Below are 17032 nucleotides of genomic sequence, written 5' to 3'. Positions count from 1 at the left end.
CTTCCCTTAGCAGGGGCCGTGGGTAAGCTAGAACTGACTAGTAAGTGGGACCCTCCCTTCCTGCAGTAAGTAGGACTCGCCCACTTCTCTCCAGGGGGCGGGTTTAGAATGGAATGCTGGATTCTACCTAATTGCAGCTCTGCCATGTTTGCTGCCACCTGCTGGTGAACCAGGCACATTACACTTAAACATAACAGTTGCAAACATTAGAAATGCACAGTGCAAAGGACCTGAAGAAAATACATAAGATTAGAGATAGTAGCAGGGTACAGAAGTGGTGATGCCACTCTGGGGCGTTACAAACCCCCAGTTCTGCTCTGCAGATGAACCTGAATTTTCAACCTCTCAGTCACCGACACAGTGTAACGCCGCCATGCCCTGCTCTGTGCACTCAGGTACAGTAAGTTTCTCTGTGTCAGCTTCATGCACTGATGTAGAGACACACTGTGTGTCCTGCTTTACACTGCGGCTTAGCTCCCCAAGGGCACTATTGGATTCTGGAAACTTTGGCACAACAGCTGTTTCGAAACTAGAACTCCCAGCAGAGTTGTAGTTTGAGCACAGCTGGAGTGCTGGAGGATCCTGGGATTAATAAATCTGATCCAGTGAGAACAGGTTTTCCCTTTCAACCATAATATGTGCAACAAAGTGCAGAAACACAACGGGGCGTGATTAACCCCTTACATGCTGTAATAACTGATAATAATATATAGAATCATATAAAGAGACAGAGGGGCGGGGCTGGCCGGGGCAGCCAATTAGATGCCTGCTTACATCATTGTCCTCTGCATGGTGGCAGAATGACAGGCTGTGTAATTGGTCGCTGCCCGCTGCTCTGCCGTTCTGTCATCCTCTACAGCTCCTCGCGCAGCCATGTACTCCATAGTAGACTACAGGGGGCTACGCGATGACGCTGCGTGTGGGTATTGCCGTTCAGAAGGCGGCAAAGCGTCTCACGGTAAGTCCCGCCAATACACGTAAAGTAGCAGGCTCGGAAGTTAATATTTCCGTTTTTTTTTTTACTAAACATTTCCTACCCGCATCCAACATGGCGTTTTGAGGTACACCTGTTGGCATGACGTTTTTCGGTTACGCTAGGACAGGAAACTTGCCTATGCCAGTGGTAAAGATGGCGGCTTTACCCCGCACGGACAGGGTACTGCGCATGCGTGCTGCCGGCTGTGCTTACTGTTTGGAACAGGGCGGAAGATGGCGTCCGCCGGTGCGGGAGCTCTGAGTATTCTGGAGTACTTCGGCGGGGAGGATGGGAACCGCTGCGGGTACTGTAAGAGCGAAGCCGGGAACTTCTCTCACGGTGAGGAGCTGAGTGTTTCTTCTTCTTGTGAGGCAGGCTTGTCTGTCAGTGTGGATGAGAGAAGTTAGGTGTGTCAACTAATGGGGTCCATGACCTCAGCATGACAGCTGTGCAGTCTGAGGGGGTTCACATCACGTGACTGCTGCACGATTCAAAACACTCAACTTTATGCTTAGTGCTTGTCAAAGGCTATGGACACCTTTCCGAGCAAACTATCTTGTATTATTGATTTTACTCGTTTTGGGCTCAAAACAATATTTTTAATTGGGTTTTATAAAAAAATAAAAATCTGCAGTTTTTGTTCTACAGTGTTAAAGGGGTTTTCTTTCTCAAAACAGCTGTTCGGCAGGGGTCCCTCGTGTCGGACACCCACTGATCAGATACTAAGGATAGGTCATCAGTAGTAAAGTCCTGGAAAAGCCCTTTAAGTTTTGTCCTGATGGTTGATATGTAGCTCTTATGACTGAGCTCCTGACAGCTCCTAATCACTAAGTATAGGTCAGTTCTTATAAAAACTGATAACAGTATGGCTTAAAGGGGTTATCAAGTATCTACAACAGCCCCCCATGTGCTGGGCCCCTCTGTGGGAATATACTTACCCCGATCCCCGCACTGCCGCTGCTGCTTCTTCTCCCTGTACACGGATGAAAACATCCGGTGTCGGGGGCAGCAGCCAAAGGCAGGCGGGGACCGGGACGAGCATACCTAGCATCGCCCAGATACTGGATAACCCCTTTAAGTGATTATGAGCTGTAAGGAGTTCAGAGATGAGCGGCATCAGAACAACAACATGGCCGGACTGTGTGTAAAACAAAGTGACAGTCGGCATATAAACTGAAACTAACCCTGCAGAATAACAACTGCTGTACATTTTTAATAAAGACCAATTGAAAATATAGTTTTTAGCCCAAAATGAGTAATGTAGTAATAGAAAAATTGCCCTGAGGGTGTTTATAGCCTTTAAAGTGGTTGTGCCATAAAAAATATTCTATACTTTTGCAATGTATCTGTATATCGCCACCTGCGGTTTGTTCGGTTTTTTTCTGTCCACCTCACTGAGTCACCAGCCATATCTACTGTTAGAAGCTGACAGTTACAGGGAAAGAACTGCAGCAATAAAGGACACGCTCCCTTCCCCCTAAGCTGTAATAGGGAGAGAACTGCAGCAGAAAAGACACGCTCCCTGAGCGGCCAGCCTGAAGATCAATGAGCGGGGAGATCTCGGGATCCAGGAGAGGTACAGAGAAACATAGAATGTGTCGGCAGATAAGAACCATTTGGCCCATCTAGTCTGCCCAATATACTGAGTACTATGGATAGCCCCTGGCCCTATCTTAGGCCTCATGCACACGACCGTATTTTGTTTCTGTGTCCGATCCGTTTTTTTTTTTTGCGAATAGGATGCGGACCCATTCATTTCAATGGGTCCGCAAAAAACGCGGACAGCATCCGTATGTCCGTTCCGTTGCTCCGCAAAAAAAATAGTGCATGTCCTATTTTTTTTCTAGTTTGCGGACAAGGATAGGAATTATTACTATGGAGCCGCAAAAAAAAAAAAAACGGATGCCATACTGATAGGGCTGTGGAGTCGGAGGCAATTTTGGGTACCTGGAGTCGGAGTCGGCAAAAAATGAACCTACTCCGACTCCTACTAGATTTAAATTGGAATAAAAAAAAAAAGCAAGTTTAAATGTCCCAATTCACAAAAAGTTATAATTAATTACCGTATTTTTCGCCCTATAAGACGCACCTAGGTTTTTGAGGAGGAAAATAAGAAAAAAATATTTTGAACCAAAAGGTGTGCTTTTGGTGGGTTTTGAACTAATGGTGGTCTGTGGATGGCGCTGTTATGGGGGCACCTGTGGATGGCGCTGTTATGGGGGCACCTGTGGATGGCGCTGTTATGGGGGCACCTGTGGATGGCGCTGTTATGGGGGCACCTGTGGATGGCGCTGTTATGGGGGCACTGGAATACTTTAACAATACCCACAAGTTAGATATGATTACCGTATACTACAGTGAGCGGGGCCCGGTGTAGTAGAATACAGTGACTGCATCGGGCCCCGCTGCCATTACAGAAACAGATGCCGGCCCCCAGCCCCTCCTCCCTCTCAGCCTATTCACCGGACGGTTGCAGCATTCGCCCCATAAAACGCACTGCTATTTTTCCCCCACTTTTGCGAAAAATACGGTACTTCTCTACTGTAAGAATAAAGGCCAATGCATGCAGTGCGTCACGTTACCGCAAAACGAACACGTTAAGTGACCATGAAGAAGCATGCTTTTCATATGCTTCACTATATGGCACGCAACGCACAGTTAAGGAGCGGCAATACTTATACTTTCCATTGTGTTGTGTTCCGCTGTTAGGCCCCTTTCACACGGGCGAGTATTCCGCGTGGATGCGATGCGTGAGTTGAACGCATTGCACCCGCACTGAATACCGACCCATTCATTTCTGTGGGGCTGTTCACATGAGCGGTGATTTTCACGCATCACTTGTGCGTTGCTTGAAAATCGCAGCATGTTCTATATTCTGCGTTTTTAACGCAACGCAGGCCCCATAGAAGTGAATGGGGTTGCGTGAAAATCGCAAGCATCCGCAAGCAAGTGCGGATGCGGTGCATTTTTCAGGCGCACGGTTGCTAGGAGACGATCGGGATGGAGACCCGATCATTATTATTTTCCCTTATAACATGGTTATAAGGGAAAATAATAGCATTCTGAATACAGAATGCATAGTAAACTAGCGCTGGAGGGGTTAAAATAAATAATTTAACTCACCTTAAGCATTCACACGTCAGTATTTTTCTATATCCCGATTTTCGGTCCGTTTTTTGCGGATCCGTTGTTCCTGAAAATGTTTTCGTATGTCATCCGTATGTCATCCGTTTTTTGCGCATCCGCAAAAAACGGAAACATGTATAAATTTCAATAAGCAAATAAAGTTGTTTGGATTTCTTTGAAAAATTAAAAAAAAAAAAAAGTGAATAAAAGTCTAGTTATGTGTTACCTCAGGTGCCATTTAATTTCCAGAAACGGAATCTGCATAAAACGGATGACATACGTAATGACATACGAATGTCTTCCATTTTTTGCGGATCCATTGACTTTGTATTGGTCCAGGATCCGATTTTTGCGGAAAAGAATAGGACAAGTTTTATATTTTTTCGGACTTGCGGAACGGAACAACGGAAACGGACAGCACACATTGTGCTGTCCGATATTTTTTCCAGGACCCATTGAAAATAAATGGGTACAGAACTGGTCCAGATCTGTTCCGCATAAAACGGAACAGATCAGGAAAGAAAAAACGGACGTGTGAATGGACCCTAATCCACTTGACCGCGGAGCCTGGCTTCTCCTTCTGTCTTCAGGACCTGGGTAAAGGACCTTTGGTGACGTCACTTCGGTCATCACATGATCTTTTACCATGGTGATGGATCATGTGATGACCGGAGTGACGTCACCAAAGGTCCTTTACCCAGGTCCTGAAGAAAGGAGACAGAAGGAGAAGCCAGGCTCCGCGGTCAAGTGGATTAAGGTGAGTTAAATTATTTATTTATTTTAACCCCTCCAGCGCTAGTTTACTATGCATTCTGTATTCAGAATGCTATTATTTTCCCTTATAACCATGTTATAAGGGAAAATAATACAATCTACAGAACACCGATCCCTAACCTGAACTTCTGTGAAGAAGTCCGGGTCTGGGTACCAAACATGCCGATTTTTCTCACGCGTGTGCTAAACGCATTACAATGTTTTGCACTCGCGCGGAAAAATCGTGCACCCGCACATTTTCCCGCAACGCCCGTGTGAACCCAGCCTTACAGGGAACGCAACGCCCATGGTTAACCTAGCCTCTCACTGCTAACTGATTAAGTAAATATGTTTTTTTGCAGGACTAGAGACACTTGTATAAGTGAAGGGAATGGATAGTCAATAGCTCAAGACTGAAGCTGTAAACCATTTGACAAACTGCTGTCATTCAGCTAAGGCTATAAAAACTTGTAAACTCAGATTGTTAGCTTAAAGGGGTTGTCCGGGACCAAATGTTTTTAAAAAAAAACACGTTTACTCACAATATACATCTAAGTAAAGGCCTCCATACATTTTCAGCTATTTTTGCCACTTCTATGTGGCTCCAACGGTCCCCCACTCATTGTTTATTTATCTGTTTATCTTTCCCTGCCCTGTGGGTCCTGGGGCAGCGCAGCATCAGGTGGTTACAGCTGTCTCTCTGCTCCGCTGTAACTCCGCCCCCTCATCAATATTCACCTCAATTCATTCTGAAGCTCACCGGACTGGAGGGGTGGGGCTTAGCGGGTTAATGGGCGGGGCTTAGCGGGATGTCGGCCAGCCGCTGTAACTCCGCCCCTTCATCAATATTCACCTCAATTCATTCTGAAGCTCACCGGACTGGAGGGGCGGGGCTGAGCGGGTTGTCAAGGGGCTGGGCTGGTTGTTAAGGGGCGGGGCTTAGCGGGATGTCGGCCAGCCGCTGTAACTCCGCCCCTCATGAATATTCACCTCGATTCATTTGCTGCCAGTGACGTCACCGGGCTCCCTGAGCAGTGGAAGAGGAAGCTTTGCTCGCCTGTAAGGGACCCGGTACGTCACTGAGGAGAAGAAAACAGTAACTTCCGGCCATGAATTTCAAAGATGAAAACCGGGGCTGCAGAAATCTGTGACAAAGGTACTACCTGCTTGTATGTAATGTGTATGCCACACTTGTACTATTAGAGCAATGTCCCCAATCCCGGACAACCCCTTTAAACTTTAAACATGACTATGGGATTCTACTAGGGAAATCATGTTTTACAATAAATGCCCCTTCCTGGATCCTCCCACTGCCCGATCTTCAGCAGAAGATCAGCACACAAAGGAGAAGGCAGCAGCTTCCTAGCCAGTAGTTCTGTGGTAATGACATGTATGTTGCCTTTCTTTCCTTCAAGGAATGTATAAAATACATTTGCATATTAAATACAGAGGAGTCTGAGTCGGGGAGTCGGAAGTACCAAAAACTGAGGAGTCAGAGTCGGAGAATTTATCTACTGACTCCACAGCCCTGCATACTGAACGTCGTACGTTTTTTTTTGCGGATCAGCAATTTGCGGACCGCAAAACACATACGGTCGTGTGCATGTAGCCTTATATGAAGGATGGCCTTATGCCTATCCCATGCATGCTTAAACTCCTTCACTGTATTTGCAGCTACCACTTCTGAGGGAAGGCTATTCCATGCATCCACTACTCTCTCAGTAAAGTAATACTTCCTGATATTACTTTTAAACCTTTGCCCCTCTAATTTAAAACTATGTCCTCTTGTAGCAGTTTTTCTTCTTTTAAATATTCTCTCCTCTTTTACCTTGTTGATTCCCTTTATGTATTTAAAAGTTCTTCTCTGAACTCTCTCCAAAGTATCAGTATCCTTCTGGAGATATGGTCTCCAGTAGGGCTGCAGCTAACGATTATTTGAATAATCGATTAGTTGTCGATAATTTCATCGATTAATCGGAAAAAACACCAAAATGACAAAAAAAAGGGGTTTATATGATTTTACTTGAAAAAGTATGTTCAAAGGCCATATTAAAACAATTTTAGGACTTACATAATTATAAAAATTTTGCATTACAATGTAAAAAGACATGTCCACATGGTCAGGGCTTCGGCTAGCTCTCTTCTTACACGCTATGTTACCTGTTGCAGAGAAGAGACGTTCCGACGGTGTGGATGTCCTTGGGATAGACAAGTATGATCTTGCAAGTTTAACCATTGTAGGATACCTGTCTTCGTTAAACTTCCACCAGTTCAAAGGGTAGCCATCCTTGTGGAGAGGCTTCTCAGCAAAATAGGACTGTACTTCATTTCTGATGACTGTGTTAAAGGGGTTCTGCACTTTCATTTAACTGATGATCTATCCTCTGGATAGATCATCAGCATCTGATCAGTGGGGGTCCGACACCCAGGACCCCCACCGATCAGCTGTTTGAGAAGGCAGTGGCGCTCCAGCAGCGCCGCGGCCTTCTCACTGTTTACCGCCGGCCCACTGACGTCACGACTAGTATCAACTAGCGTGGGCGCGGCTAAGCTCCATTCAAGTGAACAGAGCTTAGCCCCGCCCACGCTAGTTGATACTAGTCGTGGCGTCAGTGGCCCGGCGGTAAACAGTGAGAAGGCCGCGGCGCTGCTGGAGCGCCACTGCCTTCTCAAACAGCTGATCGGTGGGGGTCCTGGGTGTCGGACCCCCGCCGATCAGAAGCTGATGATCTATCATCAGTTAAATGAAAGTCCAGAACCCCTTTAATATCCTCTTCCATGTGTTCTCCCTCTGTGTCCTCTTCACTGCTGCCACCAGACTCAAGGAGAGTCTCCAGTATTGCAAATTTATTGCACATTCAATCTCCAAGACTCGTACTCCTCCCTACTACTATTATCCTGATTACCTGGCTGAGTTATAAGGGGGGGAGGGGAATCTGTGGATGGCACTGTTATGGGGGCATCTGTGGATAGCAGGCACTGTTATGGGGGCATCTGTGGATAGCAGGCACTGTTATGGGGGCATCTGTGGATGGCACATATATTCACATAGATTCCCCCCCATAACAGTGTCCCTGTGTAGTGATTGTGAATGACCCCCAATACAGGGGTGGGGGCTGGCATTTCGGTTTTGTAATAGCAGCGGGGCCCGGTAGCAGCGTAACTCACTACGTCATGCGCCTACGCCCACATATGCTAATGAGCACCTAGAGGCTCATTAGCATATTTTAAAACTCTTTATTTTAAGAGAGCGGCGGCGGGGGGCAGGGAGTTATGAAGCACACTGTTATGTACTGCTGACATTAGCACATCGCTGTCAGTCAGCTACATAACGTTATTTCTCATGACAGAAACCCTTTTAAACTGTTCCAATCTGATAGGGACTCGTATACCACTAATCTTATTTTAGAAAAGTCTGTTTTTCTAAAATCTAAAACTTTAGTTTTTGTGTGGTGTGACTCAGTCCCTGTACTTATAGTAAACTTTAGACGCTGAACTTAAAACAGAAGTTCGCTCGCCACTAATCTGGACATGAGAGAGGAGTGAAAACTACTCCAGTCAGGGGCTGAAGTAGTTTCCCTCCAGGTACACGCGCGCCTAATTTATGACAAGGTGCACGCCTCGTGGTAAATTAGCTGAATCCTCCAGCAGAGTAAAGGGTTAAGAAAGATCCGGTCTTTGTAAATGACCCCCAATGTTTGCTGTGTAGCAGTGGAGCCATTTAGCTGCACACTTAGAAGGGAGACTGCCTATTCTGAAGGTCTGTGTTTTTTAATATTTTTTTTAATATTCTTAAAGGGGATGTCCGACACCCTGCACCCCCGCCAGGCAGCTGTTTCAGAGTAGATGCCCTCGTGTTGTAGAAGGAGCTTGCTAGTGGAGTGCAGATTTAACCAGCTCCATCCATTGGGGCTCATGCACATGAATGTCAGGGCTCCGTGCCCATAGTGCGGACCGTAAATGGCTGGTCCGCAATATACAGGTATCAGCCGTGTGCAGTCTGTGATGCAGATGCCGACCCATTGACTTGAATGGGTCCACAAGATACGACTGAAGATAGGACTTCTCCTATCTTTTGCGGAGCGGACTCACTACGAAGCTCTTCCGTAGTATATAGGGTCTGTGCCTCCGCACCGCAAAAGATAAGACGTCCTATCTTTTGTGGTATTTTGCGGATCGCGGACCCCTTCAAGTCAGTGGGTCCGCATCGGCACCAGTAGTGCTCATTGTCAGTACCCATGCATTGCGGGCTGCAATACGGGCGCGGAGCCCTTACGCTTGTCCACCTGAGCCCTCACACAGTGGACAGAGTTAAAGCTGATAGACGGAGGTGTCGGACTCTCGCCGATCAGATAGCGAGGAGCTCCGGTATTCTGCAATTAGCCTATCCCTAATCGTGACAACCCCTTTACCAGAAGATGTAAAAATGCTCCTTATTTGTTTCACTGGGTTTCCATTTTGTAAAACGCTCTGCAGCGTCTGCTAATCCCAGTTCACACGCTTTGTACTGGTCTGTGACGGGGGAGAAGCAGGGAAGGTGGCATCAGAACATGACCTGTTTTATTTCAATTCTAAATAAATGACAGAAAAGTTTCACTGAATGTAGTTAAATAGGGGAACATATGTGAAATAGAAGAGTTCTGAGACGTGCTGATTTGAACGGCTCGCAGGCATTTCCCTGCCAGACACAGCTGTTCTGTGGGATGGCGCAGGGAGAGTCCTGGCTGATGGTTGTGGGGGGGGGGGGGCGGGCGACGGCGACATCCTCCGCCAAGCAAGTATAGATTGTGCTTTACATCTGGAGTCTGAATAGGGGATATTAACAGAAAACCAAATGTCTCTTTACAACAGAAATTACAGAGGACCTATCATGTCCTGGAATAAGTTAGGCCTCTTTCACACGGCCGTAGCCGAGCCGTATTGCGGGCCGCATGCGGCGGTTCCGCAATACACGGGTCACCAGCCATGTGCATTCCGCATCACGGATGCAGACCCATTCACTTGAATGGGTCCGCAAATCCCGAGATGCAGTGCGGAATGGAAGCACTGCGGAGTGCTTCCGCGGGGTTCCGTTCCGTCCTTCCGTTGCGCAAAAATATAGAACTTACTCTATATATTTTTTGGAACGGACAGAGCGCGGACCCAATTCAAGTGAATGGGTCCGCAATTCGCGTGCGGCTTCCCCACAGTCGGCGCCCGTGCATTGTGGACCGCAATTTGCGGTCCGCAGCACGTGCCCGGCCAGCACACGGCCGTGTGAAAGAGGCCTTAAAGGGAGTCTGACACTAGGAGATTTACAGTTGGACCAAGCACATTGGGGGTCAGTTATCAATATCGGCACTGTGACTGCGCTCCTGCGCTGCCGGAGGCTGTAATTTAATGACAAGGTGCAGGCACTTGGACTGAGATCTGTGCCAGTAAACTGGTTTAAGTGACGGTAAATGTGCTGGGGCCGATGGCACCGTCCTCTCATCGGAAAGTGGCAAGGGCAGTGTTAAAAGGGTACTTGTTCCTGAATTTAGGCACATTGACATTTAAAAAATTTAGAACTTTTTTTGTACGCCCATAGGTCCATTGTAACGGACGCACAATGCCTTGTAGGGCCAGCAAAGCTGACTGTAATGCAGGGCAATCTGCGGGCAGCGTGTCCTAGAGCAGAAGGCACTGAGAAGATTGATGCGTCATTTATACATTTATCTCTCTCCTCTTTTTGGGCTCATTAGCCAAGTGGGGGGTCTTATCAGTGACTGACAGCCTGCCTTGCATACATAGTTTGTCTCATAAGGCCTCAACCACACGTCCGAGGGGCCGCCGTGCTAGTGTTCTGGGCTACAAACCGCAGGTCCACAAAACATGGCCATCGGCCATGTGCCCTCCGCATCGCGGTGTGGAACCATTGACTTCAATGGGTCCGTGATCAGCAAGATAAGGCGAAAAGACGCGTTCTATCTTTTGCACTGCAGAGGCTCGGAAGCCCACAGAAACACACAGAGGCCCTTCCATAGGCTCCCATGCCTACACACCGCAAAAAATAGAACATGTCCTTTCGCCGTATCTTACGGATCGCGGACCTATTGAAGTCAATGGTTCCACACCGTGATCCGGAGTGCACATGGCTGGTGTCAGTGTTTTGCGGACGTGCAGTTTGTACTACGGTCGTGTGCATGCGCTGCCCAGTGGTTTCGTTCACTGACGAGCAGGCGGTTGTCGGGAAGGAACAGTTCTCAATTGAGCAGTGTAAGGGGCCTTTACGTATTACGTTCTCAGAATTGGTCATCAAGATCAGATTGGTGGAGGGCCGATATTTCAGCAGGCTCCAGAAATGACATAGTAGATGGAGCCTGTAGCACATGGTTTCATTCCCTGTGTATTGGCCGCGCCGGCTGCTGCTCAGCTCGAGCCTTCCCTCCCCTTATGGTTTCCAGTGCCTGATCGGCCGGGGTGCAGGGAAATGGACCACCAACGATCTGAGGATTTTGATGACTTATCATGAGGATATCTAAGTACTAGAAAACCCCTTTAAGTGCACTGAGGGCAGTCCCATGCCACTCTGTGCACCCTTGCTTCTCCTACCTCTGCCATCCCCTCTCTCAGTGACTGTGCCAGGTGAGATGACTGTACTGCTGGAGCGGTACTGGCCGACCATATATTGAGAATTATTTCTACCCAATACACCTTAGATAGTTGTCAGCAGCCCCTCTTCCCATTATACATGTATGCTCGGCCGGGCATACACGTGGCCTCTGTAAAGAACAGGTATGGAGAACTTTGGTGGTGGCTTTTCCCCCTTGAGAACAAAGAATTGGGCATGTCTGATTCTGTCCTGGTCCCCTCCATACACACTAGATGGTCCCACGTTCGTCTGATTTGTGTGGCCATCTTACCTTAGGCTAGTGCAGTGCTTCTCAATTATTTTCTGTCATGTCCCCCCTAGGAAGAAGAAAACATTTCGCGCCCCCCGCGTGACTGTAAATAGTATCATTTTGTCTATAAAATTGTTATAAGTACACTTCTGCATAACACTGTATCCTTATTAACGTATAAGAGAATAAAAAAAGAAAGAAATGTGGATCGGACACACACTTATGAGGGGATCTGTGGATGACGGACACTTATGGGGGGATCTGTGGATGACGGACACTTATGGGGGATCTGTGGATGACGGACACTTATGGGGGGGATCTGTGGCTGGCACTGTTATATATGTGCCATCCACAGACCCCCCACCCCATAACAGTGCCATCCACAGTGCCCCCCCAACCCATAACAGTGCCATCCACAGACCCCCACCCCTTAACTGTGCCATCCACAGATTCCGTGTGCCCGCCTCCGCCGTTTAAAGTTATTAAACATGCCCCCCTCACTCCTAATAGTACCGTATATCCGAATTTCTTCTGTATGATGCCGGCAGGCGGGCCGGGCGGCCGGCGCGTCCCTCAGTGACGTCACTTGTCTGCTTCATTCATAAAGCATGCGGCGCAGGCACGTGACATCACTGAGGGACGCGCCGGCCGCCCGGCCTGCCTGCCGGCATTATACAGAAGAAATTCGCACACCCCAAAGGCCGGCCCTGAACGAGCCCCCCTTTACGAGCCCCCACTATTTGAGAAGCACTGGGCTAGTGTCACATTTGCGGCACAGCATTCTGGAAGAGAACAACATGCCGGCATTGTCCGGATCGGACATTATCAGATGTTACCGGAATTCCTGCCTACCCTATTAACATTAAGGGGGTCCGGCGGAGATCCGGCTGCTCCTCTTACAGATATGCTGGGATTCGGACGGAAAAAAACGCTGCATGCAACGTTTTTTGTCCGGCCAATTCCTAGCCTTATATGCTGGAAGCCTGTACCGCAAATCTGAAAGAAGCCTTATTGTAATTTAATATTTGCCTTTGTGAGGCAATTTGGAGAATCCACCCACCTGTTTCAGCCATCTAATGTGTAGAGGCACCCTCCAAAAATCCAGTATATGCTTGTTTTGATAACCAGACAGCAGGATGGGATCTGACAGGGTTTAAATTGCATCAGAATTATGAAGTTTTGGAAAACATAGTTATAAATGTACCGTGTAATGAGCCCGTGGTACATGACGTCCGTTATTTCTCCTTATTCAGTCTTTTTTTCCCTTCCTTCTAGGAATGTGGGCGCACTCTCTGACTGTTCAAGATTACCAAGGCCTGATAGACAGAGGATGGAGACGGTAAGAGCTCGTCTTTGGGGGCCGTGTTTTTTCCCAGCATTCTTTCTGCAGCGATCGCTTTGTTGCAGGCGGTCTCCCCTTCCTGTCCTTGTGTACTTCATACAGCGCAGTATCTGACACATGGCCTCTCCCTTCTGACTTCTTCAGATCTAGCGCTGGATTCATTCATTACTGACTGACGTCTCATTGTTTGGCCGTGTGCTCAGCAAACAGCATAAACTTCAAAACGTGAGGCGTTGCCCAAAAATCACGCAAGCTGGGTCATCTTGAAATGTATTATTAGGTCCTTTGATTGGAAGGTTACTAGTGTAAAAAGTATATTTTGGCTCCCTAATTCCGACATTGCTTTTACTCCCTCTCTTAAAGATAGTTTCTTAGATTAGGGAATTTGCGATTTTTGTTGATGGGCCTGCCGGGCAAGAGCGCAGAGCATGAAATCCCCCCATCTGTAAATTCAGTTTAGGCCTCATTCACACGACCGTTGTTTTATTCCGTGTCCGTTTTTCGTGATTTTCTGCTGACCCACTGACTTTTAATGGGTCCGTTGAAAACTTGGCTAATGCACCTTTTGTCATCCGCGTCCGTGATCCGTGGTTCCAGTCCGTCAAAAAAATATATAACCTGTCCTATTTTTTTTCATGGAAAACGGTTCGCGGACCCATTCAAGTCAATGGGACCGTGAAAAAACGCGGAGGCGCACAAGATTGACGTCCGTGTCCGTTTTTTTTTTCCTATCATTTGCATGGCAAACTTGACTTAGACTTTTTTTTACTTTCCTTCATGTCTGGTGATCCTCCAAAAATAAAGGAAGACACACGGAAATGGATCACGGACAACGGAACCCCATTTTGCGGAACGGAACACAACAACGGTCGTGTGCATGAGGCCTTATAGCGATCTGTCAGCAGTTTCGTACCTATGAAGCCGGCTGACCTGATGCATTTTCTTATTTCTCGTTCTCCTCCCCCCTGCTGTCAGTGATCAGAGCTGCATTGAAATACATTGGCAGGACTGATGCACATTCTCATAGAAGTCCTCCCCATTATGTTAGCATAATTTGTATTCCAGCGCCACTTTGAGCGCTGTCAACGGGGGCAGTAGGTAAATAAAAAAAATTGTGATCTGGACTTATGTGCCGTACTACTCATGTATTAGGCTACTTTCACACTTGCGTTTTTCCTTTCCGGTATTAAGATCCATCATAGGATCTCAATAGCGGGGGGAAAACGCTTCGTTTTGTCCCAATTCATTGTCAATGGGGACAAAACTGAACTGAAGGGAACGAAATGCACCAGAATGCATTCCGCTCCGTTTGGTTGCGTTCCCAGACCGTACAGAAAAACAATGCAAGACGTTTTCTCAGACACAAAAGTAAACGGATCCGTCTCCCACTGACAGTTTTAGAGACGGATCCGTCATGGCTATTTTAGAGATAATACAAATGGATCTGTTCATAACGGATGCAGACGGTTGTATTATCATGACGGAATGAGCAAAAACGCTGATGTGAAAGTAGCCTTACTGTAGATAATAATCTAAAATCGGGGTGAAATATTACCTTTAAAGGGGTTTTCCGAAATTTGAATACTGATGACCTATCCTCAGCATAGGTCAGGTCATCAGTATCTGATCAGTGGGGGTCTGACACCTGGGACCCCCACCGGTCAGCTGTTTAGGAAGGCATTGGTGCTTCTTTGAGCGCAGCTTTTCCTAGGCCAGTGACGACGCGTTCATCAGTCACATGGCTGAGGCACAGCTCAGCCCCATAGAAGTGAATGGGGCTGAGCTGCAATACCAATACAATATACGGCACTGTGCTTGGCAAGCATGGAGAAGGCCGTGGCACTCACAGGAGCGCCGGTGCCTTCTCAAACAGCTGATCAGCGGGGGTCCTGGGTGTCAGATCCCCACTGATCAGATACCAATGACCTATCCTGAGGAAAGTAGGAATAAATATGCAGGAACAGCACACAGCGGTCCGTACTTCTAACCGGAAGGTTCAACAGCCCCGCACCAGCCGTGGATCTAATAAGGCTCCCTCCTATGTCAGAGATACTGGAGATTTTCTTTCAAAGTTAAAACAGATTATATTGCCCAATACATACATGTTGGTGGGTTTTGACGTTGTTTCACTTTACACCTCTATTGACCATACCTATGGTCTGAATGTCGTCGATGTGGCCCTGGCCGGCATAGGACTCTCCCTGGGCGCCTGCCGTCTGGTTCTCGACCTCCTGGAGGTGGTCCTGAGGAGGAATTATTTCCTCTTCAGGGACACCTTCTACCAACAGAAGCGGGGTGTGGCCATGGGGTCCAACGCTAACATCTTCATGGCGGAGGTCGAGGACAGATTGGTATATCGTTCCATGTTTGCTGGGAGGGTCCTATGCTGGTGGCGCTACATCGACGACATTTTCATGATTTTGGGTGGGACCAAAGATGAATCTGAACAATTTCATCTTCATTTGAATAGTGGTGTCCCGGGGCTACAATTTACATTGACTGCGTCTATGGAGGAGTTACAATTTTTGGATGTACGTGTATACATTGAGAATGGAGAGATTAGAACAGATCTCTTCCAAAAAGTGACCGCTAAAAACACACTATTGGTATATGACAGTAATCGCCCTCGTAGTATGGTGAAGTCTCTACCATGGAGCCAATTACTACGGGTACGTAGAATAGTGTCTGACAATGATAGATTTCTAACTAGAGCAGATGAGATGTGTAGAAAGTTTGAGAAGGGGATATCCACGTACTTTACTACAGAAAACTAGGAGTAAAGTGTTAGCAGTCAGTCGTGAGACGGTGTTGGGCGGATCCACACGGGTAACGACGGAAAACAGAATTCCCTTTGTGTCCATCTTCTGGGGTGACAGTGGTCCGATATCTAATCTCCTCAGGCAAGATTGGCACATCCTCCATCGAGGGATGCCAACCATGAAGGCGTTTGCATCACCCCCGAAGATGGCATACCGACGGAGTACCTGTATACGGGACAAACTAGTTAAATCCGATGTGGATGGAGCTAGAATGGAAAAACAGACCCTATTGTAATTTTCCATGTTTATCATGTTGTAATTGCAGTGGGATTATGAAGGGTGATGTCTTCACCCATCCGTATAGTGGGAAAACCTTTAAAATTAGGGAATACTATAACTGCAGATCCAGGGATGTAATTTACATGATTCAGCGCCCCTGTAGCTACATTTACGTGGGAGAAACCACTATGGAGCTCAGGGAGCGAATTAACAAGCATAAGAGTACCATTAGGAAGGCCATGATAGAAAAACCGGTAGCGAAACACTTTATTAACTGCGAAAACTCGATCAATCAACTCCGTTTTCGTGCTATAGACTCTGTAGGGCCAATGAGGAGAGGGGGTGATAAAAAGAAATTACTTAGAAGGAAGGAATTAAAATGGATCCACACCTTGAGATCATTGCAGTCTTATGGGCTGCATCTAGAATTTAATGTAGCCAGTATAGACTAGGTTTGGGGTGTGTTCCTGATCGGTGTTCTGTATTGTATATGTTTTTAGGATAAGTCGGGTTCCACCCATGTCAATGATTATATATTGTCAGAACTGTATTCATCCCATGTCTCTATGCATATATATGCTATGTTGTTTTGTGTCAACAGAACTAATGCCTGTCCAACACCTCTTGCTGATCTAGTCTATATTCGCTATGTTGCGATATGGATATAGATCGCATTTGTGTTAACAATGGGTTTCTATTGTGGCCTGGAATCATGTTTTTGATCCATAAGCGGTTCCGATGCACTGGTGCTGTGGGATCTCCGTGGCAACGCAAGGCTTAGCTCTGGGACTGCGCGATGGAGTGGGCGTGATCTCTGGGCTGCTGCGTTCGGCTGACAGCTGACGTCAGCTATCGCGGGATCTCGCTCCTGACGATCGTGCGGGTCTTAGAGTAAAGCCGATGTTGCCGAGACATGCGCAGTACGGAATGGAGG

The 17032-nt window shown here is 47.2% G+C and overlaps 1 protein-coding gene across 5 annotated transcripts in view; it reads left to right on the top strand.

The window, feature by feature from the left end:
- The first annotated feature begins 318 nt into the window (after window positions 1–318).
- The window catches only part of ATE1 (arginyltransferase 1), a 96149-nt gene continuing 79435 nt past the window's right edge, over window positions 319–17032 (top strand). Inside the window, exons 1-2 of one of the 5 annotated variants that reach the window (XM_040438026.1) lie at window positions 319–958; window positions 12994–13057. In XM_040438026.1, coding sequence (XP_040293960.1) covers window positions 874–958; window positions 12994–13057 — 149 coding nt within the window. In that variant the 5' untranslated portion in view covers window positions 319–873. Of the gene's footprint in view, window positions 959–1077; window positions 1316–12993; window positions 13058–17032 lie in introns of those variants that run through there. The other 4 variants (XM_040438025.1, XM_040438028.1, XM_040438029.1 and 1 more) reach the window with 4 other exon arrangements.

The sequence above is a fragment of the Bufo bufo genome, chromosome 6, assembly GCF_905171765.1.
Source record: "Bufo bufo chromosome 6, aBufBuf1.1, whole genome shotgun sequence".
Taxonomy (NCBI): Eukaryota; Metazoa; Chordata; class Amphibia; order Anura; family Bufonidae; genus Bufo; species Bufo bufo.
Note: the sequence above shows the minus strand (reverse complement) of the source record. Positions and strands in the feature narration are given on the sequence as shown.